Consider the following 19,857-nt stretch of genomic DNA (forward strand, 5'->3'; position numbering starts at 1 on the left):
TTATTTCTAAATGAGCTTTTCATCTTTTGCTTGTCTCTTATGCCATTATGTTAAACATTATGTAAGCAAACTCAACATTTAGCATAAATACTGACTGACTTTATTGGAATACTTCTATATGAAATTCCTTACAGAATTTAATTGATTTGACAGATAGAAACTCAATTCTGCAATCTTAATTTTTAAAAGAAAGCAACTGAATGACAATACTTCATATATTTATTTGATGACAGCATAGCAAATAATAAAGGCACATTGAATAGGCTATTTACATTGGAATAATTAAAGCTTAAGTGTGTAATTTATTTCAGCATTAAAATACTTTCTCATCCTAATATGCATAGATAATTTAATGTAAGGATTTGTTTTCCTATTTACCCCCAAAAGTGTAAATACTGCAGATTTATGTAGCCATCGAAACATTCCCGTTTAAGCATCCCAACCAGGGGTGGGTTTCCCAAAAAAAGCATGGTCGCAAGTTCCGTTGAATTGTGTTGGTAAAGACGGAACTTGCAACCATACTTCATACTTTGCGCCTGCTACTTTTGACCAATGGCAGATGGGGGTGCCTTCTGTTTGAAAACAGTGACTATTTTTTAAATTTCATTTGCTGACAATAGTGGCATAGAAACTTCACACTTCAGCTTTACAGAGAAAGTAAGTACAAGGATATGAAACAATAAGTCTTAAAATACAGTAAACAGTGATGTCTTTTCACTTACAGTAGCAATACAATACAGCTGTTCAGTCATTGTGTAAATTTGATGTAAAATAGCTTTGAAAGAGTGAGAAACAGCAAGTCACAACACTGAGCCATGTAAAACCATTACTTCTGAGAAAATCTACAATAATACCCGTAAGGGTCTATTATAAGAGAAGGCAGTGGCTGTTCAAAGATAAAACCTTCATAACTTGGTAAGTAACAGATGATTTTTAAATAAACTGGAGGAAACAGTCCCAGCTCAACAACACAGCAGCATTGTGTAAACATTAACTGTAAAACAGGCTTTAAAGTCACAATGTTTGCAGCAAATTGTAATAACTTTTGAAAAATATACTGTACAAACAACTGTGTAGTGTAAAGAACCATACACCATTCTGTCCATGTCAATAAAATATACAGTATCACAGCAACAAATGAAAAAGCCACTAAATTCACAAAGCTCCATAATCTCCACTTTCAGACCTACTTTTCCTTTAAGAAAAAAATAATTTACATTGCAATGTTTTTACAAAAAACATGAAAACAGCATAAACAATGTTATCTTAAGATGATAACTAAAATGGCAAAAATCTGCATGACAAATAAGAGCACTTAGAGGCTGACTGATGCTCAATGTGAAAAATTACAAATCTTGTCACACAAGTAAAAAACAAAATACTATTTCAGAAAATAAGACATTATGTAATGTCTGATTTTTGCTATTAAGCACATTTAAGACAATGAGGTTTTCCTATTTTACATCCCAAATATGTACAGCTCAATAGAGACTTGAATTGACAAGATTGAAAAAATTACAGTACCATCAACAATAAATATATATTTCCTCCTACTAGTACATAAATACATCCATAAAGTTACAAAAATTTACAATATATAAGAATATACTTTGACAAATAGAAATCTACTGATAAAATCCAATATTTTTCATGTATCACTTTTTCAATCATATCAAGTTTATACATTGAAGTACTACAAGGATGTTTTGAGTTCAAAACAATAAAGCACATAATATTTTCCTAAATATATTACACTTTCTAATTACCTCTGGTCCAATAAACATATTTTGGTTCCGTTTACACTGTACAAAAATGAATTTAGGACTGAGTGTGCTCATTGTGATTTTGCAAGGGATGAATTCTGATCCGTTTACTTACAGTAGATCGGCCAGTAAATACCTACATTGGTTGCTATAGTAATGATGTAAACGCCAGCATAATGCAAAGAGACTCATACAACACCTGTTGGGGTGGAAAGAGAGGACAGACCAGTTTCAATTTTGCCATCTTGCCACAGTGCTGAACTCATGAGGCACATTAGAGAACATCATTGTGCAATTAGTCACATTCACTAGTGTGTCAGTGTGCTATAAGAGAGACTGAGTGAATTTGGACATGAAGGATGTTAAATACACAATGCATTATGAATTACAAAAAAACTTCAGTTGGATACGCCCAATGAGATATTTGCTGCCTGTCTGAACAAAGTCTTTGAATATAACACATTAATTATGAACGAGAGGAGTCACCCTATGACCAGAGAACACCCACAAGCAGAGACACCCAGTTCACAAATGTAACAGTTCTGGTCCATCTCTGAACTGGTACCAGAAAAAAACATGTGCATACAAAGTACATGTAGGAATAGACCATATTCTTGTCATAATGACTCCTATACATTCATACTGTAAGTAACACTGTCACAGTACCATTATGCACTGACACAAGGTAAACTATTAGTAGGAAATACAGTTTACCTACTGAATAAAATTGGTCACTTTTCGATGCATACTTCAGAAAAATGATATGGTGCAAAAATGAAAGTGACAGCATTTTACAAAACTGGTTGTATCATAGCTGCCATACCAATCTATTTTGCTCTTCTTAAGGAGTGGGCCCCTCATGTTCACTGTCATCTTCAGCCAGGTAGATGGGCTTCTTTCCTTGAAAAATGGGCTCAAATTTTTTTCCCTCAGAGCTGTTCCTTATTCCATATGCAAAATAAATAAGAAAACCTAAAAAAGATATGTAATGAAGTCAAACTTTGAATGAAAAACTGACAAAATATACATTAGTGTTCAATTACAATTTTGGGGTCGGTAAGATTTTTAAGAGTAGTCTCTAATGCTCAACAAGACTGCATTTATTTATTGAGAAATAGTAAAAACAGTAATATTGAAAAACACTATAAAAATTTAAAACAACTGTTTTCTTTTTTAATTTTAAAATGTAATAAATTGCTGTGATGGCAAAGCTGAATTTTCTTTAGGATTTGATGAATAGAAAGTTCAAAAGAACAGCATTTATTAGAAAAATACTTCTTTTGTTACATTTATAAATGTCTCCACTGTCACTTTTAATTAATTTAATGCATCCATCCTGAATAAAAGTATTCTTTTCTTTCTTACTGACTCCACACTTTTGAATGGTAGTGCACATTTAACACACAGTAACATCAATTATCCAAGTCAACGATTTGATATGCCATAACTCACCAAAAGCCATCCATACTGCGAAACGAGCCCATGTAGGTCCATTTAATTGCATCATGAGGTAAATGTTTACAAAGATACTGACCAAAGGCAGAATGGGGAGCAAAGGCACCTACGAAATGTAGACAGAGGATTATTATAACAAACTACCTAAACATCTGACAGTCAATTTTTCAAGCACAAAGGGAATAACGCAGCTTTGTTAATGTAAGTCTCTGTACCTTGAAACTGAGAACCTCTTTACTCTGGGGCTGTCGCCAGATGATGACGATACAGACAAAAGACAGAACAGACAGGAGAACAACCAGTGTGATATAAAGAGGGTTGCCCATCCCCACTTGCTGAATGCACACTGACAGCACCACACACAGTATAGTGAACAGCACAGCTGAAAAGCAAAAGAGAAGGTGGTTATCTGCCTGTTCACTTTATGAACAACAAAATTATTATTTTACATTTCCCTGAGCTTAACTTCAGTTACATGTTGCAGCAAAAACGGTATCATAAGCGGGACCAATGGAGATGCTTACATATGGTGCCAGTGGCAGAGTAAACAATGACGCCTGAAATCTTGGTGGGTACGTCACGGATAGGTTGCACCAGCATCTTGAAGGAAAACGTCTCCTTAAGGGGTGTTGTCTCCAGCTCCTGGCCGTACTCATCCCCACTATCCACATCTGCCATGGCTCCTTTAGCCTCCAGCCTCTGTAGTTCCATTGGCTTCTCATCCACAGCCTTGGAGCCAAGGCTGCCTGGTTGGTACCTGCAGATTTAAAAATAAATAAATAAATTAGACTAATTTAAAAATGAGTATCTTAATCCACTTCTTTTTTTTTATGCTAACGAAGGCTGCATTTATTTGATTAAAAATGCAGTAAAACAGATATGGTAATTTAAGTATATACTCACCGGAGAATGAGTACACAGACAGCGACCAGAGTGTATGCCAGGAGGGTCCCAATTGACATCAAGTCCACCAAAGCAGCGAGATCAAACAGGAAGGCCATCAGGGCTACAGGGAGGAAATAAAGGAGATTATAGGAGTTAGTCACAATTACTAAAAGAGGTATCTATTGACAGACATTATATGAGTAATAATGCAGTTTTACCTGCTACAATGCCAGACACAATGGTTGCCAGCACGGGTGTCTTGGTTTTCTTGTGCATGCGGGAGAGGGAGCGAAATAGCAGACCGTCCTCAGCCATGGCATAAATCACACGAGGCATAGGGAACATGGAGCCCAACAAGCTAAAGAACATCCCCCCAAAAGAATACACAGTCAGAAAGGCATTAGTTGTTTCATGTTGACTTTGTCAATGTCAGTAATGTAATTACAGCTTCATAAAAGTACCTGGTGGAAAGGGCACACAGAGACCCCACAGCCACAATATAGCGAGCAGGCTGCCATTGCACATAATCAAAGGCCTCAGGAAGTGGACTCAGAACATCCAGCTTGTAATAGGGTATCATGAGTGTGAGTGCTGCAGACACTCCGAAGTAGGCAAAAAAGCAGATGAGCAGAGAGGCCACTATGCCGATCGGGATGGAACGCATGGGGTTTTTGGCCTCTTCACCTACGTTTACAACATCAACAAAGGGGTGAGTTTGGTTTTAAAAGTAGGGCATTCTGGTTTTACACGAGAAATTTACTGAACTTACTTGTGGTTGCAATGCAGTCAAAGCCCACAAATGCATAGAAGCATGTAGCAGCGCCAGAAAGGACTCCAGTGAAGCCAAATGGTGCAAAGCCACCTGAGCCGAATTCTTTTTCAATGTTGCTAAGACATGAAAGAGATTTCAACTTTAAATTTACAGACAACATAATGCATATACATTTTTTTATACATTTATACACACAGTATATAAAATATTGTAAGTATTTTTTTAGCTTACTACCCTTTCATTATCATTAATTTACTTGTCATTTTTATCTGATTTATAATTTTTTATCCTTTTTTGTAATTTTTTTGTATAACTGTATTGAGTAAATATGACCAAACTGATCAAGTTTGAATTAAGCTCGAAACTGTACTTTCCAGATTACTATTGCTATGCCAACATATAAAAGTTAAGGAATTGTGACTTACTGTGCTTCAGATTTGTTGGTGCCATTAAGGTAGTCCTCCACAGTGAGGTTCCAGTTGGCAGTGTCGCCTTTCACAAAGCCCGATATGATGACAAATGTCAGAACCACCAGGTTGATTCCTGTGAAGATCTTGTTGACAAATGCAGACTCACTCACTCCAAATGCCAATAATCCTGTAGTGTGGGAGGTGAGAGGCAGTAAATTCACACCATTATGGTCTTTTGCATGGCAATGGTGAAAAGAAAGAGTGAGCAACAGTCCTATGACTAACATATATTGGTGAAGCGGATCATTTAAAATTATTTAATTCCTACAGTGTAGCTTGTGTAGTAGAACCAATGAACAATCTTTTTTTGGCTTCCCTGTCAGAAACACACTAACAACAACCAGGTGTTGGATAAGAAGTGAAGTCAAGTAGATTAATTCTGGAAAAAAAGATACACTGGCTTAATAGAATAATGGAAGTCTTGACTTTGAACAACACTGAGTCAACTAAGAATTAACTAGGCACCATCGTGTTGGACAGAAAAAAGTTTCTTACCAGTGAGCAACAAGACCAGGATGAGGGCAAACAGATCTGGATACTCCGCTAACACATTTCCAGTGTCTGGAAATGACATGGAGCCATTGAAGAAAATAGAGATCCTTTTCTGCACTAGATGGTCAAAAGTTGAGCTCCAAGCTCGTGCCACACTAGCCGTGCCTATGAAAAAGAGAGAAGGACATAATGTAGATGCAAAAGACTTCAGAACGTCCACTTGTTATGTTACACTTAAGCACCTGCTCTAGAGTCCTTCACTCAAGTGGAGTAAACACTTCATACAGTTTCAAAACCACTTCAGCTCATGCGTAATCAATCACATATAATTGGTCAAACTCTTGGGCTTGCATTCAGAATAAACTCTTGGGAGATGACAATTAATTGTTACATTTGAATTCAAAAAGGGAAAAAGTACTTTTAGTCACATGTTTTAAAACTAGATAATATCTACGTGCTCACCAATCACATACGACAGAATGAGGTTCCATCCTGTGATGAAGGCCCATATTTCACCAACTGTCACGTAGCTGTACAGGTAAGCGGATCCCGTCTTGGGAACACGTGCACCAAATTCAGCATAGCACAGGCCAGCGAGGACAGAGGACAAGGCCGCAACAAGGAAAGACAGCACGATTGCAGGTCCAGCCTTCTCTCGGGCCACTTGCCCAGCCAGAACGTATACACCTGCACCCAGTGTCGCCCCCACACCGAGGGCTATGAGGTCCAGAGTGGTGAGACAGCGAGCAAAGCGGGTTTCGCCTTGAGAGGTGTCCAGCATGCGACGCCTTAGCAGCATCTTCCCAAAGGAGGCCAGTTTATTCCCCATCATGATGGATAACGTTGAGAAGACTGGGATAATAAAGCTGAAGGCACTAAAGGAGAAGAGAAACAATATAAATAGCCTATATACTTTTTTAAAATTGATAATACAAAAAAAATTATTATTGTCAGGAAATACTGCCTTTACAAGTACTCAGATTTAGATGAGGAAAAATAAACCTAAAGCACAAAGGGACACACCATTTTAATCTTTTTTTTTTTGTCTTTTGACTTGAAATAAAGTAAGGTAACCTATTAGGCTCATTCACACCAATAACTATAATCATAACTACATTAGCCTCCACAACAACGCACTATACTGTTATGTTTATTATAAGCACGTACTGTTCTTTAAAATCTGTCTGTCAATGTTTTTATTAAAACTTTGTCGTTTTTGGCCTTGGTGTGAACGCCTTTTAACCAAGTCATTACATGTAAAGGGCATAAATATCAGGGTGTCTGCTTCCCACCACACCCTTGGACACAGAGCACTTTATTAACAACCCATTTCACCACAGGGCAGTTCAATCCATCAGGACAATTAATAAGATTTAATATCTAAGAGGTTTATATTGCCTTTTCATTATTGAGCCATAATTCATAAAGTACAACAGCTTTAGAGCATTGACATTGGTGTGGACGGAAACAATTTTCAGGCAAGACCAAACTGATTAGTAATAATTTACTGGCTAGATGAAAAGTGCAGACTGGGTGAAATGGGAATAGTATCATGGCGGAAGTCAAAGAAAGAAAAAAATATTATAGGAAACATTAAACAAAAAAACAAAACAAAAAAGTATAGGGAGGTAACTGACCCTCTGAATGTTTTAAAAATGCTATTTGAATACAGTGTTTACATATGACAAATAATAGCAACTGATGATAACCACTGGCAGTCCGAAGCGGGTCACACTTTCATAAGGAAATAAGAGCACATGCAGTGAAGGTCTTCTTGTTTGGGTTTCTGACCAGCAGCTTGAGTAGTCATACATGTTTGATCAGGTCCTGTCTATGGAACACTAGAAGTAAACCTGCACCTGCTTACATGACGATTTAACAGTAAAAAAAAACTTCTAACACTAATCCTTAAGCATTCTTACCACATGTTATTTTGTGAGCAAAGCATATACTCACACATAAAAATAAAACATTTTTTAATTTTTATTAAACTTTCGGTCTACTGCTAAGGACACCTCTTTTTGCTAACTCCACGACGTCACTACACGGAAATCATTGACTTCGTTCCAGGGTTACACCACTACCACAAAAAACCCCACCAACTAAAGAACAAACTATAAATCTATCCCATGAAAACGGTTGTTAAATTGCGATGAACCTCACATAAAGCATTGCCCTGACTCTACCCTAAGCAATTAAACAAATAACTAGTTCCAAGTAATAAGCAGGCAACTTAAACAGGTTTGGACATGGTGAATTCACAGGTCAACTGTCTATAATCTGACTATCTGGCACCTGCTTCACCCTAATAATGAGTTTGCTGGTCTATTAGAACCAGATTCATATATTTGAAGATGTCTGACTCTGACAGCAGCCCAGGTTTTTGAAGCAAAGTGGCCATTTCATTGAGGCATGGACTTAACAATTATTCATTTTATTTTATTAAATAATTTAATTAAAATTGAAAACAATAATTTTAAGATAAAGCCAGTGATTTAACTTAAACGGATGACGTCCAATACTGCACAAATACTGGTGTATCATTTACTATTCGAATAGACCAGCAGCACCTGTATGACACCTATATTTACAGTAATGGAATTTCTTCATGACTTAATGAAACTACACTACAGCTCAGCATCCCATTAATAATGCTATACTTTTTGACCCACATGATATGAGTTACATCTTATGTACTGATACATTCATTTTGGGATGTTTTATTTAAAACATGTTTAAATGAAGGAAAACTGTACCTGGAAAAATAAATATAAATAAAAATGTGCAATGACTACCTACATGATGGAAACTATCATAGTGTTGCAATAATGATGTAGATGTAATTTGCAAAAATGTACATGAACGTATATTTTTCACATTATTATACAAACATAATACGTTTTGGTGATACGATACTAAATCTATAATTTTCTCGGATTGTTTCAAATGTATTATGCTATTATAAAGAAATAATAATAATACTACAGAGGAGTAAATTTAACATCGCGCGCCATTTCTACACGAGGATGAATGCAATGGTAAACATGGAATTTCCGCTTTACTGTTAAAGAGGCTCTCAACACTTGACAGAAAACATAATTCAGATATTTTACTTAACGAATACCCCCTACGTCACATGTGAAGATTAAGAATGACATATTATAGGAAAAAAGGTAGTTACCCTCTCTTGAGACGATGAACTGAAAATCCACGAGACGATGCACGGTGTGTAATCTAATCTAGAAGAATGAGTGGCATGGCTGGCAGTACGTGAATACTAAACTCAGGCGGAAATCCAAGCCTTTTAAGGACAAGTGATTTCCCCCCAGGCAGGGTCGGGTTTTTCTGACGTCAGTAACAAAGCCAATCGTAGTAGGACGTGTTGCCATTGCCGACAAGCATTTTTTTTTAGAGAGAGAGAGCGATGGTTTTTCCAGCATTTTTAAAGTCCTGCTCTGCTTATTGCTCCATTTATTTGCAATACCACGAGATGACATAACTAAGGCAACGTGTTACAGTGGAAAATAAAAAATATGAATCTTCTCCCATGCCTTTAAAACAAACAATAAACCATATTCTAATATTTAAAATCATTTCATAATGTATTAGGGAAAGCCTAGAGACTTAAGCAAGACAATATTTATTTGGGTTACATTTTATTAACAGCGTCTCATTTTTAGAAGCACATAAACATGCATAGAACTGCATAAAAATTTCACAACTGGTAAAAGTTACAATTTTCTTTGTCAAAACTTCTCTTCTTTTCTCCTCTAAGTGTGGGAGAGAGAAAAGACAGAATCAGGAAGTGGTATACAACATTTCTTATATTAATATCAGCATAATACAATTATTTGATATTTATCTGTAAAAAGAACAAAATGCCAGAAATAAATTGTGAAGAGACACAGAATACCTACTTTAATACTCTTCATTTCCTTTACACACATCTCAAGTTTTTCGTGCAATGGTCCGCAGTTTTTACACTCTATAAGAAAGGTATGCAAAACATTAAACATTATCTCACAATAAATAAAGAGGGTACATTTGTTGAAGAGAAAATATGAAATTTATGAAAATTATTATAATAATCCCTGAACGCAAACCCATTAGTTCTTGGAGGACCCTCTCAAGTTCATCTTGAAGTTGCAAACAATTAACACAGCCTGGATGGGGGGGAAGATTAGGTAGGTTTCAAATATTAGCCACTATTTGTGAATTAGAAAACTTAATACATGAGCTCTCAGACAATAACAACCACCGAAATTCACCTGATTCATGTGCTCCGTCGGCTGGATGCACAGCATCACTCTCTGCTGCAGAAAGAGCAGCATGTGCTATGGATACAAACACACATAAAATACATTAGAATGGAGACTAACAACTAAAAAATGTGTCAGAATATTTCACAAACATTTACAACACAGTTTTTGTCTATTCAAGATTTTTTTTTTTTTACAACATAGGATGGTAACAAACTACACCAACCAATATCTAATTGTGTTTGCTCACGATTCACACTTGCTCATCCATTTGTATGTGAACACTACCGTTGAAAGGTTGGGAATGACAAAGACATTTTGTTTTTGAAAGGATTTAATATTAACATGCAATTGATCAATCAAAACATTTCTAATGCTGCAAATTATTATCAGTATAAAAAAATAAAAGTTTCATCTTTACCAGCGGTGACAAAGCCGTTTTCAACAGCCATGACCTAAGAAAACACTGTCACCTACTCCTGTGCTAATTTGGTACAAGAGGACACTTTCTTCGTATACAAGGCTACAAGCACAGTTGAAAGTGGCTCTTAATTGATTCTTAGGAGAAAGCAAACTTGACCAAACCAGGACAGAGAGAAGTGGACAACAGAGGACATCAAAGGGTCTAGTTTGAGAAACAGATTCCTCCGAGGTCCTCATTTTGCAGCTTCATTAACCAGCGAATAAATCCATGTTTGAGTTGGTCAAAACAGCTTGATCCTAACATCCATAAGAAGTGTCTAGTGTGATCCTTTAATGAACAGTTTGAAGAAAACAGAACTTATTTAAAACAGAAATAGTCATTAGCAACATTAAAAAAAGTATATATATATATTATATATTCTATTTTACATTCATAATTAATGCAGTGCATTATAGTGGCATGGATGCCAATGTACCATCTTATAATTGAGTTTGTACAGACCTATAAATCTCCATTTCAAAAAGAATGAAAACACTCAAAGGCGAGGCATGCACACACTACTCCTTCACATGCATGAATTAGAAAGGTTTCAACAAGCAGCTCCCAAATCTATTCAGTAAGGCTATTACTGCGCACTTAAAAAGTATATCAATCCGTCTGGATTACATCTGGTAAAGCAGGGAAAATATCTTGCAAATAAGACATGTAAACGAGACAACTCAATTTAATGACTCAATTTTCTTGCCCAGATTCCTGGCGGCTTCAGGAACAAATATTTTGCAGTGATATATCAGGAGCTGTGCTGTTGAGATCTGTCAGTGTGGCTTAAGGCAAAGGGTGGCTATTTTCCACACTATAATGATCTTGAATATTGCTTTGATACACCCAATGCTTTTTTTGTTCATAATGGACACCAGATTTACTAAACAGGGCAAATTAGCGTGAGCACAATCCCATAATACCGCCGATGGGAATGAAAAGTTCTGTGCGTGATCTACTGAAGACATGCAAATTAAAGAACACAGACGCAGCCGGGTCATTTCCATAATGACCAACGAAATCTATCAGAGCAGCACAAATTAACGTCTATTTTAAAGGGCAAAATTCACTTTTACATGGTGTTTGAACAAATGTGTGTTGGCAGTGCGTGTACACAACCACCCTCTAATGATAAAATCCAACCAGTGTTTTTTTTTTTAAATCCCCATAAACAATAAGCACGGTCTCAGAACAAGCTGTTCTCAGAATAAATGCAATGTGACGTAGAATTACACAAGCCCCGCCCACGACTGTTGATTGACACCGGCTTTGTCACCGTTTGAGCATAGACCCGCCCTGAGTGAGCTGGACACAGTCCGCCATTGTTTTGACGCTGGAGCAGCTGTAGAATGTCTCCGAAAGCGGTTGAGGTGTTTTGTTTTTTGGATGTTAGAATTAACATAGCAGTCTTCATTTACTCTCATTGTTACTCGAGGATTGATCAGTACAACTGCTCTCGTGATCCAGCTTACAGTCTCCGGAGCGACAGGACTAACGTTACTGATCACGGCAGAAATGAAAGTGAGAGCGAGCCCTTTATGACAGTGCTCTGAGTGCGAGCTAGTTAGGCTCCGCCCCCTGTGCATGGAACCGCATCTATTAACTTTTAAAGGAGACCGACTAAAACAGTGCGTTTTTCTCAGCCCCTAAAAAATGACAATTTAAACATGCTGTAAAAAATTATCTGTGGGGTATTTTGAGCTAAAACTTCACATACACACTCTGGGGACATCAGAGACTTATTTGACATCTTGTGTAATGGGGCATAATAGTAGGTGCCCTTTAAGATATGCTTTTTTTGGGCGCAACTGGTAATAATGGCACAAATACCAGTAAATTGACTAGCCAGCGCAAACCTTAAAGCACCTTGTGTGATTAATTTAAATACTGTCCTCCCATATATTTTGCATCTGAAAGGGAAACTCTTACAAATGCATATGTATTAAGGTCAGCCGCAAGAATAACCGTCCTTTCAGTGCTAATTTTTCACTGAAAGTAATTCTTAACACCAAAATAGGGTTTGCGCTGGTGTAAGCAGTTAGTAAATCTGACCCAATATCTTAATGTCTTTTCATTTTTAAATATCACAAAATATTGTTGTTATTACAAGTTGTTATTTTTCAAAATTTTCATCCAGTTATCCTATCACATCCACCGCTGATGCAAAGCCACATGAGGTTTTTTTTATAGGGATTTATTCAGTAAATACCGTACATTTCAATCATAGTTTATGCGCATGTCTTAATATCAAATAAGAAATGTATCCGTCTCAATTGAGCACATATGTTTTTTTATGTGCATGTTATTAATTTATGCGCATCCTGGTGTTTCCATCAGCGTTTTTTTATGCAATGTCCCAGAATGTGCATAAAAACAGGTGGATGGAAACACAGCTAGTTAAAATAATACTAGTTTTAAGAGGGTTTGATAAAAACTGACAAGTATTGTACAAAGCAATATCAAATGTACCAGTCTCCGCCAACCACAAGAGAAAATACACCAGAAGACTCAATTACATTAAATTATAACTTTAGTTGGATTTCCTTGTGAAACTTAATTGGTTTAAAATGTTTAGTGTTTAAAAGGTGTTGAAGACCTTCTGAAAGTATTAGAGATATAGGCCTACCTGTTATTCATCCAGTCTTACTAATGCACTTATTTTCTATAGTTGTTAAAAGTAAACAATCATTATTAAAAAAATAAGGACAAATGATCGCACCAATTCTTTTTCTCTTTGCCGAAGGCAAACCATCATTGTTCAAGTGCGTTTGGCCCACACTGGGAAGCAGTGAATTCCTCGTCCTCATACCTTTCATAGATAGAATTAGAGGAAACATGATTGGAATGACAAATCATTAAATAAAACCAGAGTCCTTCATTTACATAATACTTTTCTCTAGGTATTTACCATGTATCCATGTTGCATAAAAATATAAAATCAACAACAAAATCTGAAGATAGATACATACACAAAAGAAAAACTATCATGAAAAAAAACATCATGAATAGTACCTTGTAATCCTGTTGTTGGTTTATTACTGGGCTGAGTCAGAATGGTGTCAACAGAGGATCGTGTAGTCTGAGGTGTCTTAAGAACCAGTCTTTTACGAGTTGGGGGCTGTAGTCCTGATGCTTTGTTTTGCGGTATACCAGAACTTGAAGGCTTTGCAACTGCAACCACATTACAGCTTACAGAAAACACAATTACTATATAATAGAACATAGTAATATAAAAGTAGTTATGAACACTATCATTCAATTTTGATCATGTTTTTGAAAAGTCTTGTACTCACAGCGGCTGCATTTATTTGGTCAAAAATACAGTAAAATTGTGAATTATAAATTTCACTTTTTTTCACATTTTGGATAAAATGTAATTTATCCCTGTGATGCAGTGTCACTGATCTTTTGGAATTCAGTATAATATGGTCAAGATTGGTGCTTAGCTCCAAATTTATCATCAATGTTTAAAAAAAAAGTTGAGCTGCTTTTGATGGGAAATTAATATATTAAGAATTATTTGATGAATAGAAAGTTCAAAAAGAAAGTTTAGCATTTATCTGAAATCTTTTGTAACATTATAAATATATTTAGTCACTTAATTGATTAAATGCAACCTTGCTGAATAAAAGTATTTTAAATAAAAACAAAAACCTTGAACTTTTGAACAGTAATATAATTGTGCATGTAAAAAATGTGTTTAAAAAAGAAAGAAAGAAAGAAAGAAAGAAAGAAAGAGAAAATGTGTATAAGCCACTCACCAGAAGTGAAGTTATTTCCAGTGACAGAAGAAACCATAGGAGTCTGTTTACCAAAAAAAAATGTAAACATCACATTAAACCCAACATTTTTATGTATCCAAGTGACTTATTCATAGCGACATAAAGCATAGTTTTCTACCTTAACAGTGATAGCTGACACTGTGTTCTTGACAGGTGGGATGTTCTTCCCCTTGTTCATCTGTACTGACTTCCTGTTGCCAAGCAAGATGGTGGATGCTGTGTCGCGATATTGCGGAACCTGTGGCCCTTGTATAGTCTTTGGTTTGACTGCTACTGAGGAGTTCATGGATGACTGTGGCTTTGGTGGAAGGCTGGATTTGGGATAACTGAGCTTAGAGGAAAGTTGAGGAAGCTGTCTTTTAATTGGAAGTTTTGTGGGAGGCTTGTTCTCATTTGCTGGTTCTGATGTACTGTGACTTGAAATGCAGTTCAATGAGACCTTCTGACATGAGCTCTCAGTCGCCTGCACAGCACCAGTTTCATTGTGATTACCCACACCAACAAGCTCATCATTCGATTGGGCCTCCATACTGTTGATCACAGACAGTCTTTTTCTCATAGGTGTGGGCTTCGCATCTTTCAGTATCTCAAATCTGGGTTCTCTGCCAAAAACAATAGGTGTGGATGTAACCATGAAGCTTGTTTTCATATCCAAAGTATCATCCAAACTAAAAATACTGTTTCTGCTGATGTTTCCCATATCAGAGGAGGGAACGGACACACTTTCAGCTAATCCAGGTCTCTCCATTTTTTTGTGATGCTCCTCTGCTTTAAGCTCAGGAGCATCATTGGGAGCATCTACAGAGCAAACAAAAGCAAAGGTGTTTATCTCAACGTTTGTTTCGCTGCTGTTAGAGGCTGGTTTAGTGATTCCCACCGAGTTAGAAGCACCACTGACCTGGTCTAATTCTAAAGCTAATTCTGTGCTTGAGGGCCTAACTTCTAGAGTGGTGTCCTTCAAAACTGGAACTTCTGGCACAGGAAGATCAGTGGTTGTATTATGTTTAGTAACCATCGTCTTAGCTGGTTTTAAAATATCTGAGCTCGATTGTTCAATCTCGCTAGAAGGTAGATGAGGTGCACTGGCTATTTGCTCCACAATATCAACCATTACAATGTCTTTCAAATTAGCCTCTGTGTTTTTTATTTTATCATCCACAGTAGAGTTAAGATTACCACTTGTTTTTTCTTGTGGCTGAATGTCTATGGTTCCTTCAAGCATTTCGCTGAGCTGTTCTGTTGTAGTGTTTAAGGGTGCACTATTCACAGAAGAACTGGTTTTAGAATGTGCACCGTCTAGATTAGGAATATCCACGGTTGCATTAACCCTAGTGTCAGGACTCTCTTTAGGGTCATGTGACTGGACCAGGTCAACAGTGATATTTCCTGACTCAGTCTTAATATTGGTGACATCAATATCCACTGTTGAATTAAGTCTAGGGTCAGACCTCTCCTTTGACTCTTGACACTCAAAAGTGCTGTTCTTCTCCCTGGTGTTGTGTAGATCAACGGTCACATTAACACCAGTGTCAGACCGTTCTTTCACGTCTTGAGTCACATCAAAAGTGCTGTTCTTCAACTCTGCACTCGTGAGATCTGATTTCTCTAAAGATGTAGTGGATAGTGTGGGTTGATTGCAGTGTCCATCTGCTTTATCTGCTGTTGCACTAATGTCTTTCTCATTCTGTATTGATCTAGTAGACATGCTTCCATCTGCCGACTGACAGTGCGCTCCAAGAGAGCAACTAAGACCGGAATCGATAGCAGCCTCTTTTCTTGGTGCTAAAACTCCCACATCCTTATTTTTGGTTTGATTTTTTGATGGTGTGCAAACAGGTGAATTCAACACAGTTCCGGCTTCATTTGAAAGAAACGACGGGCCGACAGTGTCATCAAGAAATCCAGACACTTGGGGAAAAGGTTCATCTGCAATTGAATAGAAACTAGAAGAACACACATCTGGCAATTTGAGAGAAGAAATGGGTTTCTGAAGAGATGATCCACCTAATAGGTTGCCACCAGCCTGGGCAAGCCTTTGCCTTAGAAAGCTCTCCATTTCAATAGCAGGAAGGTCTCTGAAAAAAAAAAGAACAATAAAAGTCTGGGAATTATTTTGTGGCTTCCTGAAACCTACTTACTGACAATCACACATCTCACAGAGGATGACACATGAGGAAAAAAATATATAATATTCAATACAAAAGATAGCACCAGTTTAAATTCCTTAAATACTTATCTAAAATGAAACACTAAACTACTGCATTGAAGAAACCCAATTGTGTCATTTAAACATCTAATAATAGTTCAGGAAGTATAACATTACACAACAGACAAAAAATACTAGAATGAACTCAGCTTGTAACTGACAACTGCAACGAATATTTTGCTATGGTAACAATAACCCTCAACACGGAAAATTAGTAACGAGCCTCCTTTCGATAAGGAACTAACAAACTCAATAATATTTCTAAACAAATAAGCAGATCATAATCGTTAGGAAGCATTAACATCGTCTTACCAGTCTCTACCATAGACAGTATATAGGTCTCTATACAGGCTGACTCTGAGTGTTAGATACTTCCGTGTCTGACGATTTGAAAACGGCGACCTTCTAATCATTGGACAAGACGCTCTGAGCTTGACCAATCAGAGCGACGATCTGTGAGGCGTTTAGAAACATAACAGCGCCCCCCAGTGCTGACAGTTATATAGAAGAAAGACCTCAGATACTGTATATATGCGCACACACCTATTGTTTCATGGTGCTGTAAAACAATTGCCTGGCTACACACGATCTAAAAGGGTTAAAATAATAATAATAATAATAATAATGATAAAAAAAATTTTATTACACGTTCTTTTGAAACTGAGATGCTTGTCAACCTTCGATAGGCTTTATTAAGTGAAATATTTATTTATAACAACAAATGGCTGTCACAGATTACGGTAGGCAGTGAAATCGCGATATAGACAATGCAAATTTATAAACTTTGTTATGATTGATTGGATTGCATACATTATTATAATAGGTTGTTAAAAAAATAAATAGGCATTTTCAGTATTAGCATCATTTACTCTTTTCTTGTTAACTTTCGTTTCCGTAAAATCTATTGAAGAGTAAAATTATTTTTTTAAAGTGTTTTTTTAAAAGTCCATACATGTGAAATTCCATATTACATTTAATTATGCATATAGGCTATACTTTTATTGACATATATAATGTGCTTACTTCAGTAAGAATTATATGTGACATCTTCATTATTATTATTTTTATTTTTAGAACATGTTTAGAAAAACATTAATGCTGGACATCAAAAAGGTAGGGGGAGACGCCCTGGCTGTTGTAACACATTTTGTTACATCATCTGTAACTCAGTGAATTTTGTTTAACTAGATTGCTCAAACTTTTATAAAAAAGCATATTTGTTCACTACAAAAGACGCCAATTCAATCCTCTACAAAAATATCACAGCCCTTATGAGTTGATGTCATGTTGTGCCTTTGTTACAATCTAGCCCACTGCTGGGGTAAGTTGTAACAATTAAACAAAAGATGCAAAAACAGAGGCCACATTATGCAATAAGCGTCAAAAACAGGTTTGTTGAATACAAAAGAACAATACAAAACAGTGTCTCTCTTTCTGTGACTGACCATATCAAATCCACTTACTGTTTGACAGGTGCGTGTAAATTAGTCTACTAAAACAAACTCCCTTAATAGTATAATGTACACTCAACAGAGTACCTGTTTAAAGAACATGTAGGCCTAAGTCTAACAAAAAACAGAGTAAATGTGTGCGAGGATATGGGGAGGAGAAGAAAACCAGGCATCAGAATAAGCAACACTTTACTGTGCCTCTGTTATTTTTACAATGATGATGTAATCAACCTAAGGTTTTTCTTTTTGTGAAGATGTTTCCTCCCCAATGTGTAAATAATGATTGTAAGAAAATTAATAAATAATTGATCACAAAAAAGGCTTGGTGAGCCCGTGCTGCTTGGCACAATTTACATGCACATTGACTTTGACTTGACTCCATAAAGGTTAAAAATGCATTACATTTTGGTTGAGAAACTACAATTTGATGTAATCTAAGTTATATTATTGTATCTGCAAATGTTTAAGTGTTTAATGTTTTTCTTTATGAAATCTGCATGTACCTATTTACAGCCTTGACAACCATTAAATGGGATCTGGGATGAAGTGGGTAAATAATGAAATGATTATAGGACTCAGCTTATCTGACTGGTGAAATTGGTGGTGTTACAACTCTCCCCACGTTACCCCCCACCCCATGTTACCCAAATCCCCCCCACACACACTCAAAAATTCTGTATTAAATCACTTCACTTTGACTATCGAATGTTTATGTGACATCGAAAGGCAAGTTAGGTCAGATATGGATCGTATAGTGTCAGAGATGGTCTGATTATTGGTAGTGTCGATGTAGTCATTTACAGTACTAACTACAAAGTAAAATGATATATTTTATATCCAACCACACCACAAAACAACCAACCACAAAACTACGATCTGCTATTATTTAACACTTATTTATTTTAACAATTATTTTACTTTTCTTTGTCAATCTCCAGTAGTTTTTCAGTATGTAAAATTGTATATTGTTAATTTTCATTTAAAAGGGTTAACATAACTTTTTATTGAATACATATCTAATTGATAATGAGTAGGCTACTAAGCTACTGATAAAAAAAAATCATTAATAAAAAGTGGTGTTATAATGTGTTTCTGGTTAAAAGGACTGTTCAATTAAAATATTTTCAAACCAAATAATTACTTAATCACCTATCTAATACTGGTTTTCACTGGGAAGAGTTGCATCATGCTGTGTCCATACTACGCACCGCAATTCTGGGAAAAGTGGTAATGCCTCGGAAGGTTCTGTGGGTATTGTAGTTCTCATGGCAGATCCGTGACCAGACAGACAACACATGCATTAAAAAACTTACGAGCAACAGCTGACCTAGAATGAACAACACAGTGACAAGTGAAAGTCTGTTTTAAAATGAGTACATTCAGAGGAGGTTACATTACACCACCGAGGTGGCTCTTCAAAATGTAAATGTATTGTATATAAACTTGAATTTTAAAACTACTAAGTAGCCACAGGGAGATTTTAAATAATGGCGCGTCTTAACGATAACGACAATGTGGCGTAAACATTTAACATAAATAGCTTCCATCCACTTGATCTTAATTAAAAAAAAGAGATTGCCATTGCATCGGGAACCATGAGGTCAGGGGATTCCATTGCAGATCTATAGGGGATTATCTTCACCCGCTTCATAACAACATAGAGATCCTAAAATGACAAAACCATTTAGCCCCAGTCAGGACTCGCTCTCACACGCACACAAATATTTGGAAACTATTACATAACATTTTGCGTGCTCAGTCTTTTTCGGGATCTCGGTTCTCTCTGGTTGTGTATTTACGGACACGGTACACGACTCATCACATGACTGACTTCAATTCCCATCAATCCCTTCGACGCA

At 36.4% G+C, this 19,857-nt stretch overlaps 2 protein-coding genes across 12 annotated transcripts; both read right to left on the reverse strand.

Annotated features, from left to right (window-relative positions):
- Positions 1-202: 202 nt before the first annotated feature.
- On the reverse strand, positions 203-9,096 carry slc7a3b (solute carrier family 7 member 3b). The gene is made up of 13 exons (XM_079631747.1): positions 9,019-9,096; positions 6,300-6,712; positions 5,841-6,002; positions 5,301-5,472; positions 4,873-4,991; positions 4,565-4,787; positions 4,322-4,461; positions 4,122-4,224; positions 3,743-3,975; positions 3,434-3,600; positions 3,216-3,324; positions 2,587-2,735; positions 203-1,962 (listed from the first exon to the last, which is right to left on the reverse strand). The coding sequence occupies exons 2-12, from the start codon at positions 6,667-6,669 to the stop codon at positions 2,605-2,607; spliced, it is 1,929 nt and encodes a 642-aa protein (XP_079487873.1). The 5' UTR covers positions 6,670-6,712; positions 9,019-9,096; the 3' UTR covers positions 203-1,962; positions 2,587-2,604.
- A 134-nt stretch (positions 9,097-9,230) lies between these two features.
- LOC307008707 (uncharacterized protein) lies at positions 9,231-19,854 on the reverse strand. Of its 11 annotated transcripts, XM_079631741.1 has the most exons (11): positions 19,738-19,806; positions 19,207-19,325; positions 16,346-16,416; positions 14,460-16,267; positions 14,321-14,363; positions 13,572-13,730; positions 13,279-13,368; positions 10,106-10,171; positions 9,941-10,000; positions 9,755-9,822; positions 9,231-9,607 (listed from the first exon to the last, which is right to left on the reverse strand). In XM_079631741.1, the coding sequence occupies exons 2-11, from the start codon at positions 19,293-19,295 to the stop codon at positions 9,584-9,586; spliced, it is 2,478 nt and encodes an 825-aa protein (XP_079487867.1). In that variant the 5' UTR covers positions 19,296-19,325; positions 19,738-19,806; the 3' UTR covers positions 9,231-9,583. The 11 variants fall into 11 exon arrangements, 7 of the variants coding, with proteins under 7 accessions (XP_079487867.1, XP_079487864.1, XP_079487868.1 ...); XM_079631738.1 differs by having other exon boundaries at positions 14,460-16,416; positions 19,738-19,854; XM_079631742.1 differs by lacking the exons at positions 19,207-19,325; positions 19,738-19,806 and adding an exon at positions 16,860-16,929.
- Between the last annotated feature and the right edge of the window lie 3 nt (positions 19,855-19,857).

The sequence above is a fragment of the Phoxinus phoxinus genome (genome assembly GCF_949152265.1).
Source record: "Phoxinus phoxinus genome assembly, chromosome: 12".
NCBI classification, from domain to species: Eukaryota; Metazoa; Chordata; class Actinopteri; order Cypriniformes; family Leuciscidae; genus Phoxinus; species Phoxinus phoxinus.